The sequence below is a fragment of the Jaculus jaculus genome, chromosome 18 (genome assembly GCF_020740685.1).
Source record: "Jaculus jaculus isolate mJacJac1 chromosome 18, mJacJac1.mat.Y.cur, whole genome shotgun sequence".
Classification (NCBI taxonomy): domain Eukaryota; kingdom Metazoa; phylum Chordata; class Mammalia; order Rodentia; family Dipodidae; genus Jaculus; species Jaculus jaculus.
In genome coordinates this window covers 12,577,750-12,594,072 of record NC_059119.1, presented here as the reverse complement: position 1 = coordinate 12,594,072, position 16,323 = coordinate 12,577,750, and the positions used below count along the sequence as shown (strand labels likewise).

General features: G+C 55.4%; 1 protein-coding gene across 2 annotated transcripts in view; it reads right to left on the bottom strand.

Annotated features, from left to right (window-relative positions):
* Unc5b (unc-5 netrin receptor B) overlaps positions 1-9,729 on the bottom strand; it is an 81,718-nt gene extending 71,989 nt beyond the window's left edge. For both annotated transcript variants that reach the window (XM_004657811.2, XM_045137264.1), the window contains exon 1: positions 9,266-9,729. In XM_004657811.2, coding sequence (XP_004657868.2) covers positions 9,266-9,335 — 70 coding nt within the window. In that variant the 5' untranslated portion in view covers positions 9,336-9,729. The remainder of the gene's footprint in view (positions 1-9,265) is intronic.
* Positions 9,730-16,323: the final 6,594 nt, after the last annotated feature.

The window sequence follows — 16,323 nt, the reverse complement described above, 5'->3', positions numbered from 1 at the left end:
CAATCTCAGGTGGCTACTCAGCCTGACTCTGCCCTGTTGTCACTGAATGACCAAAGGTAGGGCCGGGGAGGGGATGGGCACAATTTTCCTGGAATTTCTGACTCAACTTCTTGTAAACTCAGCATCTCACACTGGGTGCCCAGGCCCTAGGCCGGGCCGCCGGGCGCCTCTGATTGCATTACCACTTTCCATCCTTTGTCTCGGTCTCCTGACGCCGGTAATGCCTCCGGGCGCCACGTGGGGCCTCTGGGAGTTGCAGGCTGATGGGTGATCTTGGCTCAAGAGGCTACTCCTAGACCTGGTGATGCCTCTGGGCCACCAGGCAAGGGCAGGAGTATCAGGAGCAGAGGAGACAGCCGGCTCCTCCTGCCGCCCTTTGCCCGGCTCTCTCACCAAGCAAGCTGCCACCGCTATGGACTCAAGCGCTTCCGGTCCTGCCCAGAGACGAGCAGGAGGAGGGAAGGCAATGGGCATCTGAGGAGCCCTGCTCTGCCCGTGTCAGTCACACGCCCCCCAAGCTCCCAGGGGAGGTGTGTCATCACATCAGCCTCGCGGGGAAGTTGGGGTACCAAGTGACCCAAGCCACTGGCCCAGGAAGTCTTATTCTCACAGATGAGTCAGGTGCAGCCTGCAGCTAAAACCAGAGCCTGTTACCTGTGCAGACATTTCTACTCCACACCTTCAAGTACAAAACCCTTACTGGGCATGCTCCAAACTCCACACGTCCTCAAGGGCCAGCCAAGCAGCACCTCCTTCCCTCCTCCAAGAAGCCTTCCCTGACCACTCCTGTCCTCAAGAGCCCCTTTCAACATCCTAGCGTCCCACCCAATTCTCAACAGTGATGATGATGAGGAGGAGGAGGAATGTTCCTGAAACCCGTATCCCGTACAGTATTCCTTCATCCCTACAACAATCTGATGAGACTGGTGTTTTGTTTTGCAGCAACTTGCTCTGGGCACACAGTCAGACAACGGCAGAGACAGGACGTGAACCCATGTAGTCCAACTACAGAGTTCACCCTCTATATAGGGCAATGGACTCCTTCCCTGACATGCACCTTGGGTCCTCCTCGAATGGGCTCCTCTCCACTGTATCACCAGGCGCTCCCCTGGGCCCCCAGCATCGCCCGGGCGTGGCCCTCGCACATCAGTTATTCAAGGGTCAAAGCAAAGCTTGGCCCACCTTAGACCCCAGAGCCCACAGGTGGCAGAGAACGTGAATGGGTGTGAGTCCAGGGTTGGGCTGGTATTCCAGTGTTCTGCGTGAGGCAGTAATCGGCACCCCAAGTCAGCCTCCCCTCTGTGCTGAGAAGCAGAAGTGAGCAGGATGGGCTGCTAATGCCTTTATACTCCCTGCAGCTCCCTGGAGCCTCTCAGTGGGATCCCTCCTGGTCTCCTGAACCCCCTGGGATCTGGGGCTCTGGGTCTTTGAGGCAGGACAAGCTTACAGAGCAGGAAAAGGGACTGAAGTCCTAGAGGGTGATTTATGGTCAGAGAGAGAGAGAGAGAGAGAGAGAGAGAGAGAGAGACAGAGAGAGAGGGGGAGGGGGGGAGAGAGAGACAGACCCAGGGCCGCAAAATGTGCACAAGGGCATTCCAGTCGATAAATTGACTTTGTGAGCACAAGTGGTCTAGGCCTCAGCTACCTCTGCCTCCTAAAGCTACTGGGCTCTCTCTGGAGAGAACTAGTGAGAAAACCCCACAGCCACTGAAAATGTGCTTTCCACCTCTACTGGAGACCAACCAGGCCAGACAGGAAGGGCTTCATGCAGGGTCACACAGCAGAGGAAGAAAAGCAAGAGCCCCTTTAACTCCCATGCTGGAAGCTTCTGGGCCACCGAGCCTGGAGGGCTCCCAACTTGCGCCCTTCCCCTCCAGCAGGGTCAAGTTCAAGGGCTTCTCCCGAGCATGCTTACAGCCCCAAGGCCATCCTGTGCTGGGGACTGCATTTGGGGTTGGATTGTCCATCAGCTTGTGTCATCTGCAAAACACTCCTGTGAGAGTGACATTATCACACCCACCCTCATTTTACAGATGAGGAAACTGAGGCACAACGGCATACATCCAGGCCAGAGTTAGTGGCAGAATTAGTGGGGGTTGGGGGGGATGGTGGAATATGTTAGGCTTCCCCTAAGTCACAGATGGCCACCCCATGCTTCCCCCCCCACCCAAAAACCATGGTCCCACTAAGCAGCCTCCATGTCAAGGAGGGGATGCAGAAACTGGGGCTCAGTGACTGGTGAAAAGTCTACCCTCCCCTTTTTATCAGTTCAGCATGGGGGAGAGGCAGAGAGAAGGAAGGGTCACCACCATGCATGCCCTACAGGAGAACTCCTTCCTGCTTGCTGGAGTTTTCTCCTAGAGACGGCCTTGAAAGAAACCCAGGCACCTGCCTCGGTTTCTGCCCCGGTGACAGACAGAGGGCACTAAGGGAGAACATCCCAAGGCAGGCCCTTCCGCTGAACTTAGGCGCAAGCAATGGACAGGGGGGGCCACAGGGAGCTCCCCGAGGACTGTAACCAAAGGCGGAGGGGGGGACCCCGAGTGGGTGCTGACATTTTGGGAGAGGTCGAGCTGACACCCCCGCGTAAGGAAATGCGATTAGACTGAAGGTCGAGGTCTGGCTCCTGTCGCCGCCTCCAGGAAGCCTCGAGGCCTTGAGGATTAAAGTCAACAGTACTTTTTCCTATGTGACCATGCAGCATCCAAGGCTCTCTAAGTGTTTCTGGAGTGGACATCATGGTCCACCAGACAGTAGCCTCCTTGAGGCCTGGGCCACCACAGCTGCCTTGCTTCCAAAGATGCAGTTCTCACAGGCCCAGTGGGTCCCACACAAGAAAAGGGTTGCATAAATACGAAATGACATGGCCGTGGTTGGCAGTGTGATTCTCTTGTAGGCCTCTCTGCCCCCAAGTGTCGCATCCCATCCGAGAGCTAATTAAGAGGTGGCAGCAGTTAGCCTGGGCGCAACCAGGGAAGTGTTTGTGTGTGGGGGTTTGGGGTGGGCGGGTGTGGGCATGAGCATGGGCATGTTACCCGGTGGGGGAGGTCCTGTGACCAAGAACGCAATAAGGACAGTGGGGTTCAGTGCGTGTGTGCGTGTGCCTCATACCGAGCCCCTTCTCTAGAAAGGCAGAGATCTCACCTACTGTGCCCCTTCCCAAGGGTGGTGGGCCGCAGGAGTAGCGCCCGGGTGGGAGGGCACCCCTCCGAACCGCAGCACTCCCATTGCTCTGGGTGAGCAGGGGCATGCTGTGGAGACCCAGGGCTACAACCTCCTGAGTGTGGGGGCATCAGTCCTCGCTCCTGGGCTGGCCCACAGCCACGTACAGGCAACCTCTCCTAGTCTCTGTGGGATACCAGGACCCACCCTTAGTCTCCTGCAGAGCACCGGCCCTTCCAACAACAGAACCTAGGACTCTGGCCAGAGCCCGCTCACAGCAGAGGGCTCGGGGCACGCGGGGCAGGGTGGCATGACCCTGTAGGGCACAGGGCAGGTCTGGTCCTGCCGAGGAATCCCCAGCGCCATCCAAAGGATGGAGCTTCCCAGGCCTGGCGGTGACTCACTGTCCCCACATTACATACACCTATTTATAAGCAACCACGCCCTGTGACAGGGCACACTCCCCGTATGCGGAAACGCACGGCTGCACCCTCCTGCACAAAAGGTGCAAAGCCACAGCACACTCCAGACCTCATGCACACACCCCTGCACACTTCACACACACACACACACACACCCAGGGCGACCTAACAGCCTCCCTCAGCACGCAGCTCAGTCTCCAGTCCCTTAGTCCGCACGGTCTAAGCGCGCACTCTCACAGCCACAGGCCCCCCTCTCCCCACGCTGGGGAAGTTGTTGGGTACCGGGGGTATCCAGGTGGAGCCCAGGAAAAAAAGAGGGTGCGGAGAAAAGGAAGGGGGGTACGGTGGTGCTCATTGGCTAGGCGGTGACTTTGAGCTCCCGGGCCTGGGTACACCCTGCCTGTTCTAGCTCAGCTGAGGAAAGAGGTGCCAGGAGGGTACCGGGAGCTGGAGGGTGGCAGTGCCATGTGCTGGACACCGGGTGATGGCGGGGCATAGACCGGGGGCTCCCAAGCCCAGCCCAGCCGCCCAGACGCTGGTCTGGTGGCTGGTCGCAAAAGATGCTTCCTGTAGCCCGGTGTTTTGGGAGAGGAGAGGAAACCAAAGGGGGGGGGATAGGAAGGGAGAGAGAAGGGCGACAGCTGATTTATGCCCTGCACTAAAGCGAATGCTTTCCCTGTCATTAGCCCCGGGAAGACCGGGAGCCGGAGGAAGGGCGTCGCGGGGACCTGTGGCTCAGCTCGCTCCGCCCGGGCGTGTCTGCGGGCCTGCCCGCCTTGCTGCCTGCCCGCCTGCCTGCGGGGACCAGCGGCTGGGGCGGCGGGAGTTCCCAGCCCTGCCCGCCATCCGGATCCACCAACTCCCAGGGAAGAAGAGCCGGCAGCCGGCTCCAGGGTGCCAATCCTCTCCCCTCCAAACATAAAATAAAATAAGCCCTTAGCAAAACGCCTGGGGCAAGGGGAAAAAAATCCCCCAGGCGGTGCAGGGCCGGCGCCAGCCCAAAGGGGACAGGAGGTGGCGCCTCAGCCCCAACTTGGGGGGGGGGTAGCCAAACCAGAAGGGAGCGGCATTCCCTTGGCCCTTGGCAAAAAGTCCCCCCCCAGCCCCCCTCTTCTCTCTCTCTCTCTCTCTCTCTCTCTCTCTCTCGGTATGATTCTCATTACGTTATTTTTAATTTCCCTTTTTTTTTTTAAAGAAGGGAAAGAAAGAAAAGCACAGACGGAACTTGTTTGGTTTCATTTTGCCTTCACAGCTTAATGACTCCATTTGTGGAAGCTGTTTAGGAAACTGGTGGCGGGGAGGAGGAGGAGGAGGAGGATGCCAGTAGAAGTGCCAGCTCAGGCCTGGCAGAAGTTCTCCCCCCTCCCTTCTCCCTGGGGGCCAACTGCCTAGGCAGCAGTTTTCTCTAGGCCCAGGGCAAGCAACCAAGTCCCAGCCCAGGACCCAGCCCTCTGCCCTCTCCTACAGGTCCCCTGGGCTCCGAGGGACTCCTTCCCCCCTCAGCCCTGCTCCGCACTGTCCACTAGGAACTCACCAGCCTTGCTTCCCAAGCACCTGGGATGGAAGGGACGAGCTCAGGGGCTCAAGGAAGGGAAATATGAAGTCCATTCCATCCTGGGCCTGACAGCCAGCAACGGGCTCACAAGAGCTTCCATCCAGAGAGGATGCCCGGCGTGGTGGGGCACACCTTTTTAATCCCAGTGCCCATACTCGGGGAGGCAGAGGTTAGGAGGATGGCTGCCAGTTCAAGGCCGGCCCGGGACTACATAGTGAATTCCAGGCTGGTCCAGGCTAGAGTGAGACCCTACTTCAAACAAACAAACCAACAAAAACCCAGAAGGGACTCCACACCCACACAGTTGGGAGGGAGTGAAAGTGAAGCCCGTAAAATGCTGTCACACACAGAGCACCTGGCCAGTGATGTTACCTACTAGAGAGGAGCGCTGTGGGCGGGGAGAGGCTGGAGCCACTTTGGAGTACTAGACTGGTCTCTGAGCTTCCCTTCTTTCCCTCGGCCCTGCCCTGTCCCACCACTATAAGGGTCCTCAGTGAGGAGTCAACCCTCCTTCCCACTTCCCGTTAGAGGCCCCAGTCTAACCTACCATTCCTATCTTTAGCTGTCAGCCTTAAATAGTACCCCAATTTCAGCATTCTGCCCCCAGGGAAGCTCTCTATCCTGGGGAGGAGGGGGGAAGAATGAGGGTGAAGATGTGTGAAAAAGCTGGAAGCCCGACACTCAGGCAGGTGGATGAGACCTGAGTTCAAAACCTGACTGTACCCTTGCCATGCCCACCGAGTGTGACCTTGGGTAACAGAGTGCCTTTCCCAAAGCTCAGTTTTAAAAAGACGTGGTTTCGGGCAGAGGAACGGTCTCACAGAACTCCTGGTAGAGCCGGGAGCTGGGCGGGGTGGGCGGAGACAGATTACAGGGAAAATTCCTCCCTAGCGGGGGTACTTCCACTTGACTGAGAAAGCCCACTAAGACACTTGATTTTCCATTTGTTTAAGCTAGATGGGAACTTGCTATGGTACCCAGGGAGCCAAGGACAAGCCACCACACCGCGGGCAGCACACGAAGCAGACACACTAGGAAAACTTGCACTTTAATTGCACCTTAAAAAGAAGTATGAAGCCGGGCATGGTGGCACAGGCCTGTAATCCCAGCACTCGGGAGGCAGAGGTAGGAGGATCGCCGTGAGTTCGAGGCCACCTGGAGACTACACAGGGAATTCCAGGTCAGCCTGAGCTAGAGTGAGACCCTATCTCGAAAAAAAAGCAAAAAAAAAAAAAAAAAAAAAGGAAGTATGCTCCAAAGCAGGACTCCTTCTCCACCACCTCAGCCAGAGACCTAGGGAGGGCTGCAGGGCAGTGGGGTAGGGGACAAGGAAGCTCCTGCCAGCCAGAGCTTTGAGAAGTGGCCTCTCCTCCTGGCCCATCACTTTCTAACCTCTTCCACCTCTAAGGCTCTGGGAATTTAGGGTTCCAGTTTTGATTTCAACACCATCAAACTTTATGGGTTAAAAAAAAAATTCTCTCGGGCTGGAGAGATGGCTTAGCGGTTAAGCGCTGGCCTGCGAAGCCTAAGGACCCGGGTTCGAGGCTCGACTCCCCAGGACCCACGTTAGCCAGATGCATAAGGGGGCGCACGCATCTGGAGTTCGTTTGCAGTGGCTGGAGGCCCTGGCGCGCCCATTCTCTCTCTCTATCTGCCTCTTTCCCTGTCTGTCGCTCTCAAATAAATGAAAATAACAAAAAATTTTTAAAAAATTCCCAGTGCGACTAAGGCGGTCGTTGCCATATTCTTGGGACGAACGGGGCCAGCGGACCGTCTGCCACTGCCGCGGGATGGGTGGGGGAGGAAAGGACTATCTGCACACCCTGGAAAGACACCTCAGTGCAGGGTGGACCTCGACTCCTCACGGTAACCGAGTGGGGGCAGCGGAAGGACTGGTCTCCAGGCAGCTGGAGTCAGCCAGGCTACTCTACGGGGAGCCTCCACACTTGGCCTCGCTTTTCCCCGTCAGTGAAATGGAGCCAGGAAAGATCCACAAGTCAAACCCAAAGAATACTGTGAAAGGGTGCCCGAACTTGTGGTGCTGGAGAAAACAAGTTCTGTGGGGCGAAGGGGCACGCTCTCCCTTCCCAAAGGCAGGTTCCTAAGGGCAGGCGCATTCTGGGCAAAGGAAGGCGGCGGGCGGACCCCAGCAGCTGGCCCTTCTCCAGGCTGGTGGGCAGGCGGCCCCGCAGTGCTCTGTAATGAGCACAATTCCAACACTGGCTCCTTGCTCACTGGTGAGAAATCAAAGCCGGGTATTAGAGGCCATTTCTGACTGGGCGCTGTTCGTGCCCAAATCCATCAAAAGCCTTGGGCCTGGGGTTTCTTCTGAGGAAGGTGGGGGCAGAAGGCTTTGTTAAGCAGAGAAATTAGGCCACCTCCAGTTTTCCTGGCCCTGCCCACCCACCCAGAGAACTCCAGGACCACCAGTCCTTGTTTTGCTCCTAGCAGAACCCCCCACCCTCAGTAACCTTGGTATCTATTCGCAATTTCACTGCCCAGCTGACACACACACACACACACACACACACACACACACACACACAGCTTCCCAAGACAGGCCCTGCCCATGAGCCTTTTACAGAGACTTCCCTACCCTTCAATCACCTTCTCAGACACCCTCAACACCTGACACCCACAGCCAAGCCAGTCCCTCCTACATCTAACTGCACCCCTTAAAACAAGACTGGCCATTCAGCAGCTCGCCTCCCCCTTCCCCTATCATTACCTTCCAACTTCAAAACACTGCTTTAAATACCGGAGTCTACCCAAATCATAATTAACTTGGGATCAAATGACTGAGTGTCGTAACTTTACAGCGCGGGGCTTGAAAGAAAGAGGGGGGGAAACAGTGAGGGGGGGGATGTGCAGTCGGTCCTGGCCGTGGGAATGTTTCATTCCACAGGAGGGCTGTGGGGCTGTTGAGAGGTGGGAAGGAGAGCGGATGTCAACAAGGTGGGGGGGGGGAAGGTGGGACAGGGAGGGCTGCGTCAGGTCCAGCACTTTCCGCTCAGGTTTTGCTGCCCCATTGCCAGCTTCCAGTTAGAAAGCACTCCGTTACTGGGTGTCCCCTCCGGTTCCATCTCACTGGGAGATTCAGGGCGCATCCCCCACCCACCCACCCTGCGACCAGTCCACCTGCTTGGGTTCCGGTACCCGGGAGGCTGGCTCCAGTGCGTCCTCTGCCTCCCGAAGGAAGGCAGCCTAGTTAGCAACGCCGGCTCTGGCTCCAGGAAAGAGCTAACCGCGCGGCGGGTTTAGGGACCTTTTGGAAAATCTGGAGCCACCAACCATCCCCTCTTTTAAGATATGTTTCCCCCCACCCCACACACACCCAGGCCCAGGGAAGATGCAGTGCCGAGGCAAGCGAGCGTACCTGGTCTATTTCTCGGACAGCATGAAATGTCAATGACCCAGTTTTTAAAAATTCTGAAAGTCGGCAAGGGAAACGACGTTCCTCCAACAGCTCTACCAACAAGCACACCAGCACCCAGTAACAACCAACCAGATAAAACCCTTCCAAACCTGGGGACCACCCTTACCCCACCATCTCAGGGGAGCTGTGCTTGCAGGACAAAGCCCCTCCCCTTTCAGTATCCAGAGCCCTCTCCATCCCCAAGCGGAGGGGCACCGGCGCATTCAGGTCTCCCCTCCATCGGCAAGTTCCATGCAGTCGGTGCTGCCGGGGTGATCCCGGGACTCGGGCTAGGAAGTTGCACAGGCGAGCGCACACCTGACCCTTTGTACTCACAGTTTTTCCTCTGGGGTAGGGGGTGTCCCCAAAAAGCGGGTCCATGCTAAGGCTCAGACGCTGAAACAGACTCCCATTCCAGGGGAAAGACGCGATCCCTTGGCAGGCGTGAGCGGTCAGCTTCTAGCTTATTCCAAACTCCCTCTAGCCATGGCCACCAGCCCTCCACCCCAGTCAGGTGGCCGCGCCATCGCCCACTCTCCAGAAGCTGGGAGGATGTGCGTTGCAACTTGGGGCATCCCAGGGCGCGCCGTGACTCCGCCAAGAACCTCCAGAACTTCGGCATGGGGCGCAGGGAGGTGCCCGGAGTGTCTCCCCCCCAACCCCAGCCACACACAACCACGTAGCCCACCCCGCGCCGGATCGCTGCCTTACCTGCTAAGCTGGGCGTTGGATGCCAGCAGAGCAGCAGCGCCAACAGCAGCAGCGCGCCCCGGGCCCACATGCTCCCGATGCCCGGCTCGGGCGCCTCTCCCTCGGGGCTCTCTCCCTGGCCCCAGCCTGGCCGCCGCCGTCTCCTCCTCCGCCGCCGCCTCCTCCTTGCCGCCGTCCTCCCGGGCGTCCGACCGAGCCAGCCCGTGCCCTCCGTGGGGGCAGCGGCAGCCACGGAGCCGCTAGGGCACTCGGAACGCGATGGATGCCCGGCGCCCCGCTCGGGTACCAGGCTATCCGGCGCGCCCCTCTCTCCTCTCCGGTGCTTCTTCTGCTCCCTTCCACCGGGGCTCCCGATCGCTTCTCCCGGTTCCCGCCGCCCTGACTCTGAACTTGCACGACCCCAAGGGGCTTGTGCTCACGGGGGTCGCTCGCAGCCGCCGTCCCGAAGTCCAAGTGCGCGCGCGCGCGCCTCTCCGCGCCCGGCCGCTCCCCGCGGCTCGGCGCCTCCCCTCTCGCCCGCGCCCGCGCCCCGCCGCCAGCCACAATGCCCGAGCGCCGCGGCGCGCTCGGGGGAGAGAGTGAGAGTCCGCCAGCCGGGGGCGGGGCCGCGCACGAGGAGGGGGCGGGGCCTGGAGCACGGGGGCGGGGCCGAAGGGGAACCCCCCCAGGGGGGTATCTGAAGGCCACTCCGGCGGCGCGCGGGAGCGGCAGAACTGGGGTGGGGGGGGGCCTGCCAAGGGGGGTACTCGACGGGCGCCGGACCCAGCGTGTTGGAAAATCCGGCTGGATGGCTTGCTGATGGAAGGTTGAAAGCTCGATCTAGGTTTAGCCTTCGCCTCTGACTACACGCGGGGACTCTCGCTTTTGGCGCCTTCTGAGACGTCCCCAAGCGGGAGTCTTTGAAGAAGAAGAAAACAAAAATCTCTTAGGCTGGAGAGATGGCTTAGCCTCTGAGGCGTTTGTTCCGGGCTGCAAAGCCAAAGGACCCAGGTTCTATTCACCAGTCCCCTAGGTTCGATTCCCCAGTAGCCATGTAAAGCCAGATGCACAAAGTGGCGCATGTGTCGGGAGTTCATTTTCAGGGGCTACTGGTGTGACCATTCTCTATCTGCCTCTCTTTCTCTCTCAAATAAATTATATATATATATATATTTGTAAACAGTCTCTTAGAGGGAGGAGGAGGGCTATACACCTGTAATTCCAGGACTCTGGAGAAACGGGCAGTAAGATGAGTGCCAATTCAAGGCCAGCCTGGTCCACGTAGCTGGGTTTTACAGTTGTAAACCTGGATTCATATCATCGTGGTTGGCTGAACTTATTTGCATGTCAGAGGACAGAACTGCTTTCCAATGTGTGGGGGGAATGACACCCTCAGTAGGATATCTCATCCTAGAAAGTGGTAAACCAGCCCCCCTAAATGATAGCGGAGGGTTAGGGGTGGGGTGGGGATGCTGTTATGCTTGGCTCAGTGTAAACTTCAGCTCTGCTCCTTACCTGTGGGGCCTGGAATGAGTTAATCTTTTGTTGTTGTTGTTTTTGTTTTTCGAGGTAGGGTCTCACTCCAGCCCAGGCTAACCTGGAATTCACTATGTAGGCTCAGGGTGACCTTGAACTCACTCAAATCCTCCTACCTGTAGATGCCTGGGGTAAGCCATGACCACCCAAGGGGTGGTTCCACAGCCTTATGGGGTGAGATGAGGTTTGGAGGATGTCAGTAGATCAACTCACAGTGACAGAGAGCACCAGTGTGGCAGTCACAGGCAGAGCACTCTGCATGCGTCTCAGCTAATTTCACAACTTTCTGAACTAAGTACATTGATTTTCCCCATTTTACAAAAAAGAGAACTGAGGTACCGGATGTAAAGCCAGCCGTGTGTCCAACATCACATAGCTTTGAGTGAATGAATGACTGAGTAAAATGTCATTGCTGCCGTCTACACCGATCTTTGGATTTTTTCCTTTTTTATATTTTCTTTATATTTATTTATTTATTTGACAGAGAAAGAGGGAGAGGGAGAGAGAGAGAATGGGCATGGCAGGGTCTCCGGCCACTGCAAATGAACTCCAGACACGTGCGTCCCCTTGTGCAGCTGGCTCACGTGGGTCCTGAGAAATCGGACCTGGGTCCTTTGGCCCTGCAGGCAAACACCTTAACCGCTAAGCCATCCCTCCGGCCCGGATTTTTTTTTTTTTTTCTCATTGTAGAGCTGAGATCTGGAATCTGTCCTGCCTCAGGAAGGGAGAGGTCCAGCCAAGTCCAAGAGCTATGGGAAGTGATGTGATAGGATCATGTGTGCTCAAAGGCCTTCCTAGATTGGAGAGGAAAAGGCAGGTTGGTTGAGTGAGGAAAGAGCAGGAACAGGGCTGGTCCTGTATCTTTAGGGGAGCAATGGAAGCATGGCTGCCTGAGACCCACAACCCCCCCCCCCCCACGTACAACATGCTAGGGGCTACAGCATCTATGGGAAGCAGCAGGTATAGAGACTCCCCCCCTCCACCCCACACAAACACACTGCCCTCTCTGGCTGTCTCCCAGGATCAAGAGGGTGGATATGGGTGAGGCAGACTCTCAGAGGCAGGACTTTGGCCGTCTGAAGAAAGATCTCTGTGGGCAAAGGCAGGTGGGTTATTTTTAGCCTGGCCTAGAACAGCTCGGGCAAGGGCAATAGCTGATCACACCCAGCCAGCTCCACCCATCCCATGCCACAAGCACACAGCCACACACACCCCTGGACGGCTACACATTCCGGCGTAGGTATGCACAAGTAAACATGCGACAGACACACACAGGTGCAAGATGGTCTTTTCTGAAACACCCTGTGTACAAATAGGCCTCAGCCTGAAGAGACGCCCACAGGCCAAAGACTCAGGACTAAACAAGGCAAACACCGCCAGGCACACACATCTGAACACAACATAGGAGGAACAGGAAAGATGATATGAGCATCGATGTTGATGGAAAAGCATCCATGGCACACATGCACCTAGGCTCACATTGGCTGGTCAGACCCGGGAGTCAGGCACCAGGTCAAGAATGCGGTGCTTAAGAGCTGAGAAGGGACCTCAACAAAGCCTGCAGGCCCATTATTTCTCTCTCTCTTTCTCACAGATTTTGGAAACTTTTCTTTTTTTTTTTTTAATATTTTTATTTATTTATTTATTTGAGAGCAACAGACACAGAAAGACAGATAGAGGGAGAGAGAGAGAATGGGCGCGCCAGGGCCTCCAGCCACTGCAAACGAACTCCAGACGCCTGCGCCCCCTTGTGCATCTGGCTAACGTGGGACCTGGGGAACCGAGCCTCGAACCGGGATCCTTAGGCTTCACAGGCAAGCGCTTAACCGCTAAGCCATCTCTCCAGCCCTTGGAAACTTTTCTTACAAAGTTCCAATGTTTGGGCTGAAGAGATGGCTCAGTAGTTAAGGTGCTTGCCTGCAAAGTCTAACAGCCTGAGTCTGATTCCCTAGTCCCCATGTGAAGCCAGATGTACAAGGTGGCATGTACATCTGAAGTTTGTTTGCAGTGGCTAAAGGTCCTGGCGCTCTCCTGTACATACTCTCTCCCCCACTCTCTCTTTCTCTATGAAAACAAATAAAATTTCTGATGTTTGGGGCTAGGGAGATGGGTCAGTGGTTAAAGGCACTTGCTTGCAAAGCCTGCCAACCAGGATTCAGTTCCTGAGACACCCAGGTAAAGCCAGATGAGCATTCATTTGCAGCAGCAAGAGACCCTGGTGCGTGCACGCGCACACGCCCACTTCAATTCCAATGTTTGGAAACTTTCCATGTAGTAACCTGGATCCGGCAGCCCAGCTAGCCCAGGTAACAGTCGTCAGGGCTTTGCTTCATTCCTGCCTGGAGAGAAGAGGGTGGGGATACACACATCCCCCCCTCTCCTCCCAGACCATCCTCTCTGCTCTTCAGCTGGAGAACTCTGTCCACTCCTGGAAGGGTGGGGCGGCCCCCAGGAAGTCCTGCCTTCATTTCTTCCGCTAGGGACACAGGACAGGCCACCTTCCTTTGACTGCCCTCACCCTGCCAACCTGGCCCCCGTCGAGCCTGCAGTGTGTCTCTCTAGGACTTCAGCCTGGGAAAACCACCCCTTCCATCCTTGGGGGGTTTGTGTTTGATCACTGTGGCAGAGAGTAGCTTTGAAATCAGCCCCCACCATCAGTACCGACCCTTAGTGGAGGCTTCAGCGGCTTCTTGGGGTCACCCTCATATTTCCTAAGCCAGGATAGCCTGCAGGACACAGGGGCCTTGAAGCTGGGATTCCAGCTGATGGACGTGGTCTGCCACTCCCACCAGTTCTTACCTACTGGGAGATCTTGGGGGCACTTCCTAGACCTTTCTAAGCATCCGCCCCCGTCTCCCCCCCCCCCCCGTTGCAAAATGGAAATAGGCAGACGTCCTCTAATCTAGCCGAATAAAAGCTACCTGTTTTATAACAACTATGATTTGAAAGCCATTCGGCTGCTGGCAGCTTGGGATCTCCAGCTCCAGCAGTGCTTGCAGATGCCACTAGGCGGCGCGCTGCAGCCTCGCCTGCACCTGCGCCGCGGGGGACTCTCGCTGGAGTCCACACTGGGTCCTAGAGGAGCTGTCCCCCCCCCGCCCCCCCGCGTGCATGGGACCTTCTTGGAGGTCAGGAGGAGGGAGGCTTTTATAGGACTGGGTGTGAGGAATCTTGAGCGGGAAGATTTAGGAATGAGTTCAGGAGCCTCCCTGACGTGCCCAGGCCCCTGTACCCTGCAAGGCGGGGAGGGGGCTCCCTCTGTGCTTGAAGTCTGAAGATTTCCTGTCTCTGCGCATTGACGTGAGCGCGGAGAATGCTGAGCCTGCGTCCACGCACCAGGTACGGAGTCCTTCAGATGCTGACCACACATACGGTGGGGGCCTCTTGACAGCCCCTTCACAGACAGAGAAAACGAGAGGCGACGCACCCAAGACTCTACCAAGGCTGTGGTAGAGTCTCCTCCACACAGGATGGATCTCGAGCTTTTCTTTAAATTTTAATTAATTATTGATTAATTTATTTTAGGGTGGGGTGTGCTAGGCTCTCGTTGCTGCATGCGCCACTTTGCACCTGGCTTTATGTAGGTGCTGGAGAATTGAACCCAGGCTGTGCAAGCAATTTCCTTTAACTGAATTGCCATCTCCCCAGCACCTAATTTGAAAAAAGAAAACAAAACTGGAATTAAAGCTGTCATTTTAACTAAGCAAAAGGGGTCAGTGCGGTGGCTTTTTACTATATTTACCCCAAAAGAAAACCCTTTAGCATCCAAAAGCTACTCTCCTTCCCCTTCCCCAGTTCCTGCCAATCATTCACCTACATTCTGTCTCCCTGGATTTGCCTATTTGGGACATTTCTATCTAAATGGACTTATACACTATGTGCCCAGTCATTAACATGGATCCAACCTGTGTTAAAGTCTATGAGCACCCACTATGTGTCCCAATCATTAACATGGATCTGACCTCTGTTATAGTCTAGAGCGCCCTCCACCTTCATCCCATCCCCTGTCTTTGCCCCTCACCTCCAGAGGCCAACCTGATGGTATAAGCAGCAAGTCACTATAGACTTGAAGTCAGGCAGATCTGGATTCAAATCCTGACGCTGTCTTGGATAATTTACTCATGGTCTCTGCTGTCGCTCACTGAATTGCCTAGACTGGCCTCACGCTCATAATCCTGTCATGTCAGCCTCTGAATTAGACAGGATTACAGCTTTGAGCTACTGCACCTGGCCCAGTTTATTTATTTATTTATTTATTTATTTATTTATTTATTGGAGACCGGGTTTTATGTAGTCTAGGCTGGCCTTGAACTGACTATGTAGCCAAGGCTAAGCCTGCACTCCTGATCTTCTGGCCGCTACCTTCCAAGTGCTTGGGGGTACAGCCATGTGCCACCAGGCCCGCCTTCAAAATTCCTTCATTGTTGTCAATTTATGAAAGCAAACTTTTTCCAGAGCAGGTTTTAAAAGTTTTTAATTTTTCTTTTGAGAAAAATTTTTTTTGAGGTACAGTCTCACTCTAGCCCAGGCTGGCCTGGCACTCACTATGTAGTCCCAGGCTGGCCTGGCACTCACTATGTAGTCCCAGGCTGGCCTTGACACTATAGGCGACCGTCCTACTTCCACTGTCAGAGTGTTGGAATTAAAGGTGTGCGTCACTGCGACCGACTAGAGCAGTTTTTGGTCCATGGAGAAATTACAAATACAGCACAGGAAGTTGTCGTAGGTCCCTGTAAGTTCCCTTTATTATAATTGTCTCACATCCACATGGTTTATTTACTCCAACTAACTGCGGCTACACAACGCGAACTTAAGTCGCGAACTTAAGTCCGTGCAGACTCCCTTAACTAGTGCCTCGGGGCCTTTTGTTTCGGGATTCCAACCCAGCACCTCACACTGTCCATCCAGTGATGACCCCTTAGGCTCCTGTGGGCTGTGACCGTGTCTCAGTCTTCCCCTGATGACCTGGGCAGCTCTGAGGATGACTGGCCAGGTATTTTATTTTATAGGCTGTCCCTCGCCTGAAATTTACCCATATCAACACTCAATAATTTTTAACAAAGGTTCTCATTTTAAAATTTATTTCTTGTTTGTTTATAAACAGTTTCATACATTTATTATATATATGCATACACACACACACACACACACACACACACACATATATACACATTTGTATAGTTTTTGGTTTTTCAAGGTAGGGTCTGTCTCTAGCCCAGGCTGTTCTGGAATTCACTATGTAGTCTCAGAGTGGCCTCGAACTCATGGCGATGCTCCTACCTGTGTCCCGACTGCTGGGATTAAAGGTGTGCGCCACCATGCCTGGCTTATATTTTGATCATCTATACCTTTAGCACCCTCTCATATTCCCCTCCCACTCCAGCTGAAAGCCTTCTTCCTGTTACTGAAGAGAGTAGCTGCCCTCCCCCAACATCCATGAACTGCCATTAGCTCCTGGGGTGGGGGGGCTGAGGCCCCAGGAGCCTCTCCTCCATTGTGGAGGAGTGTTGACCGGTTCTGTCTCGTGCAGGTAACCACAGCCA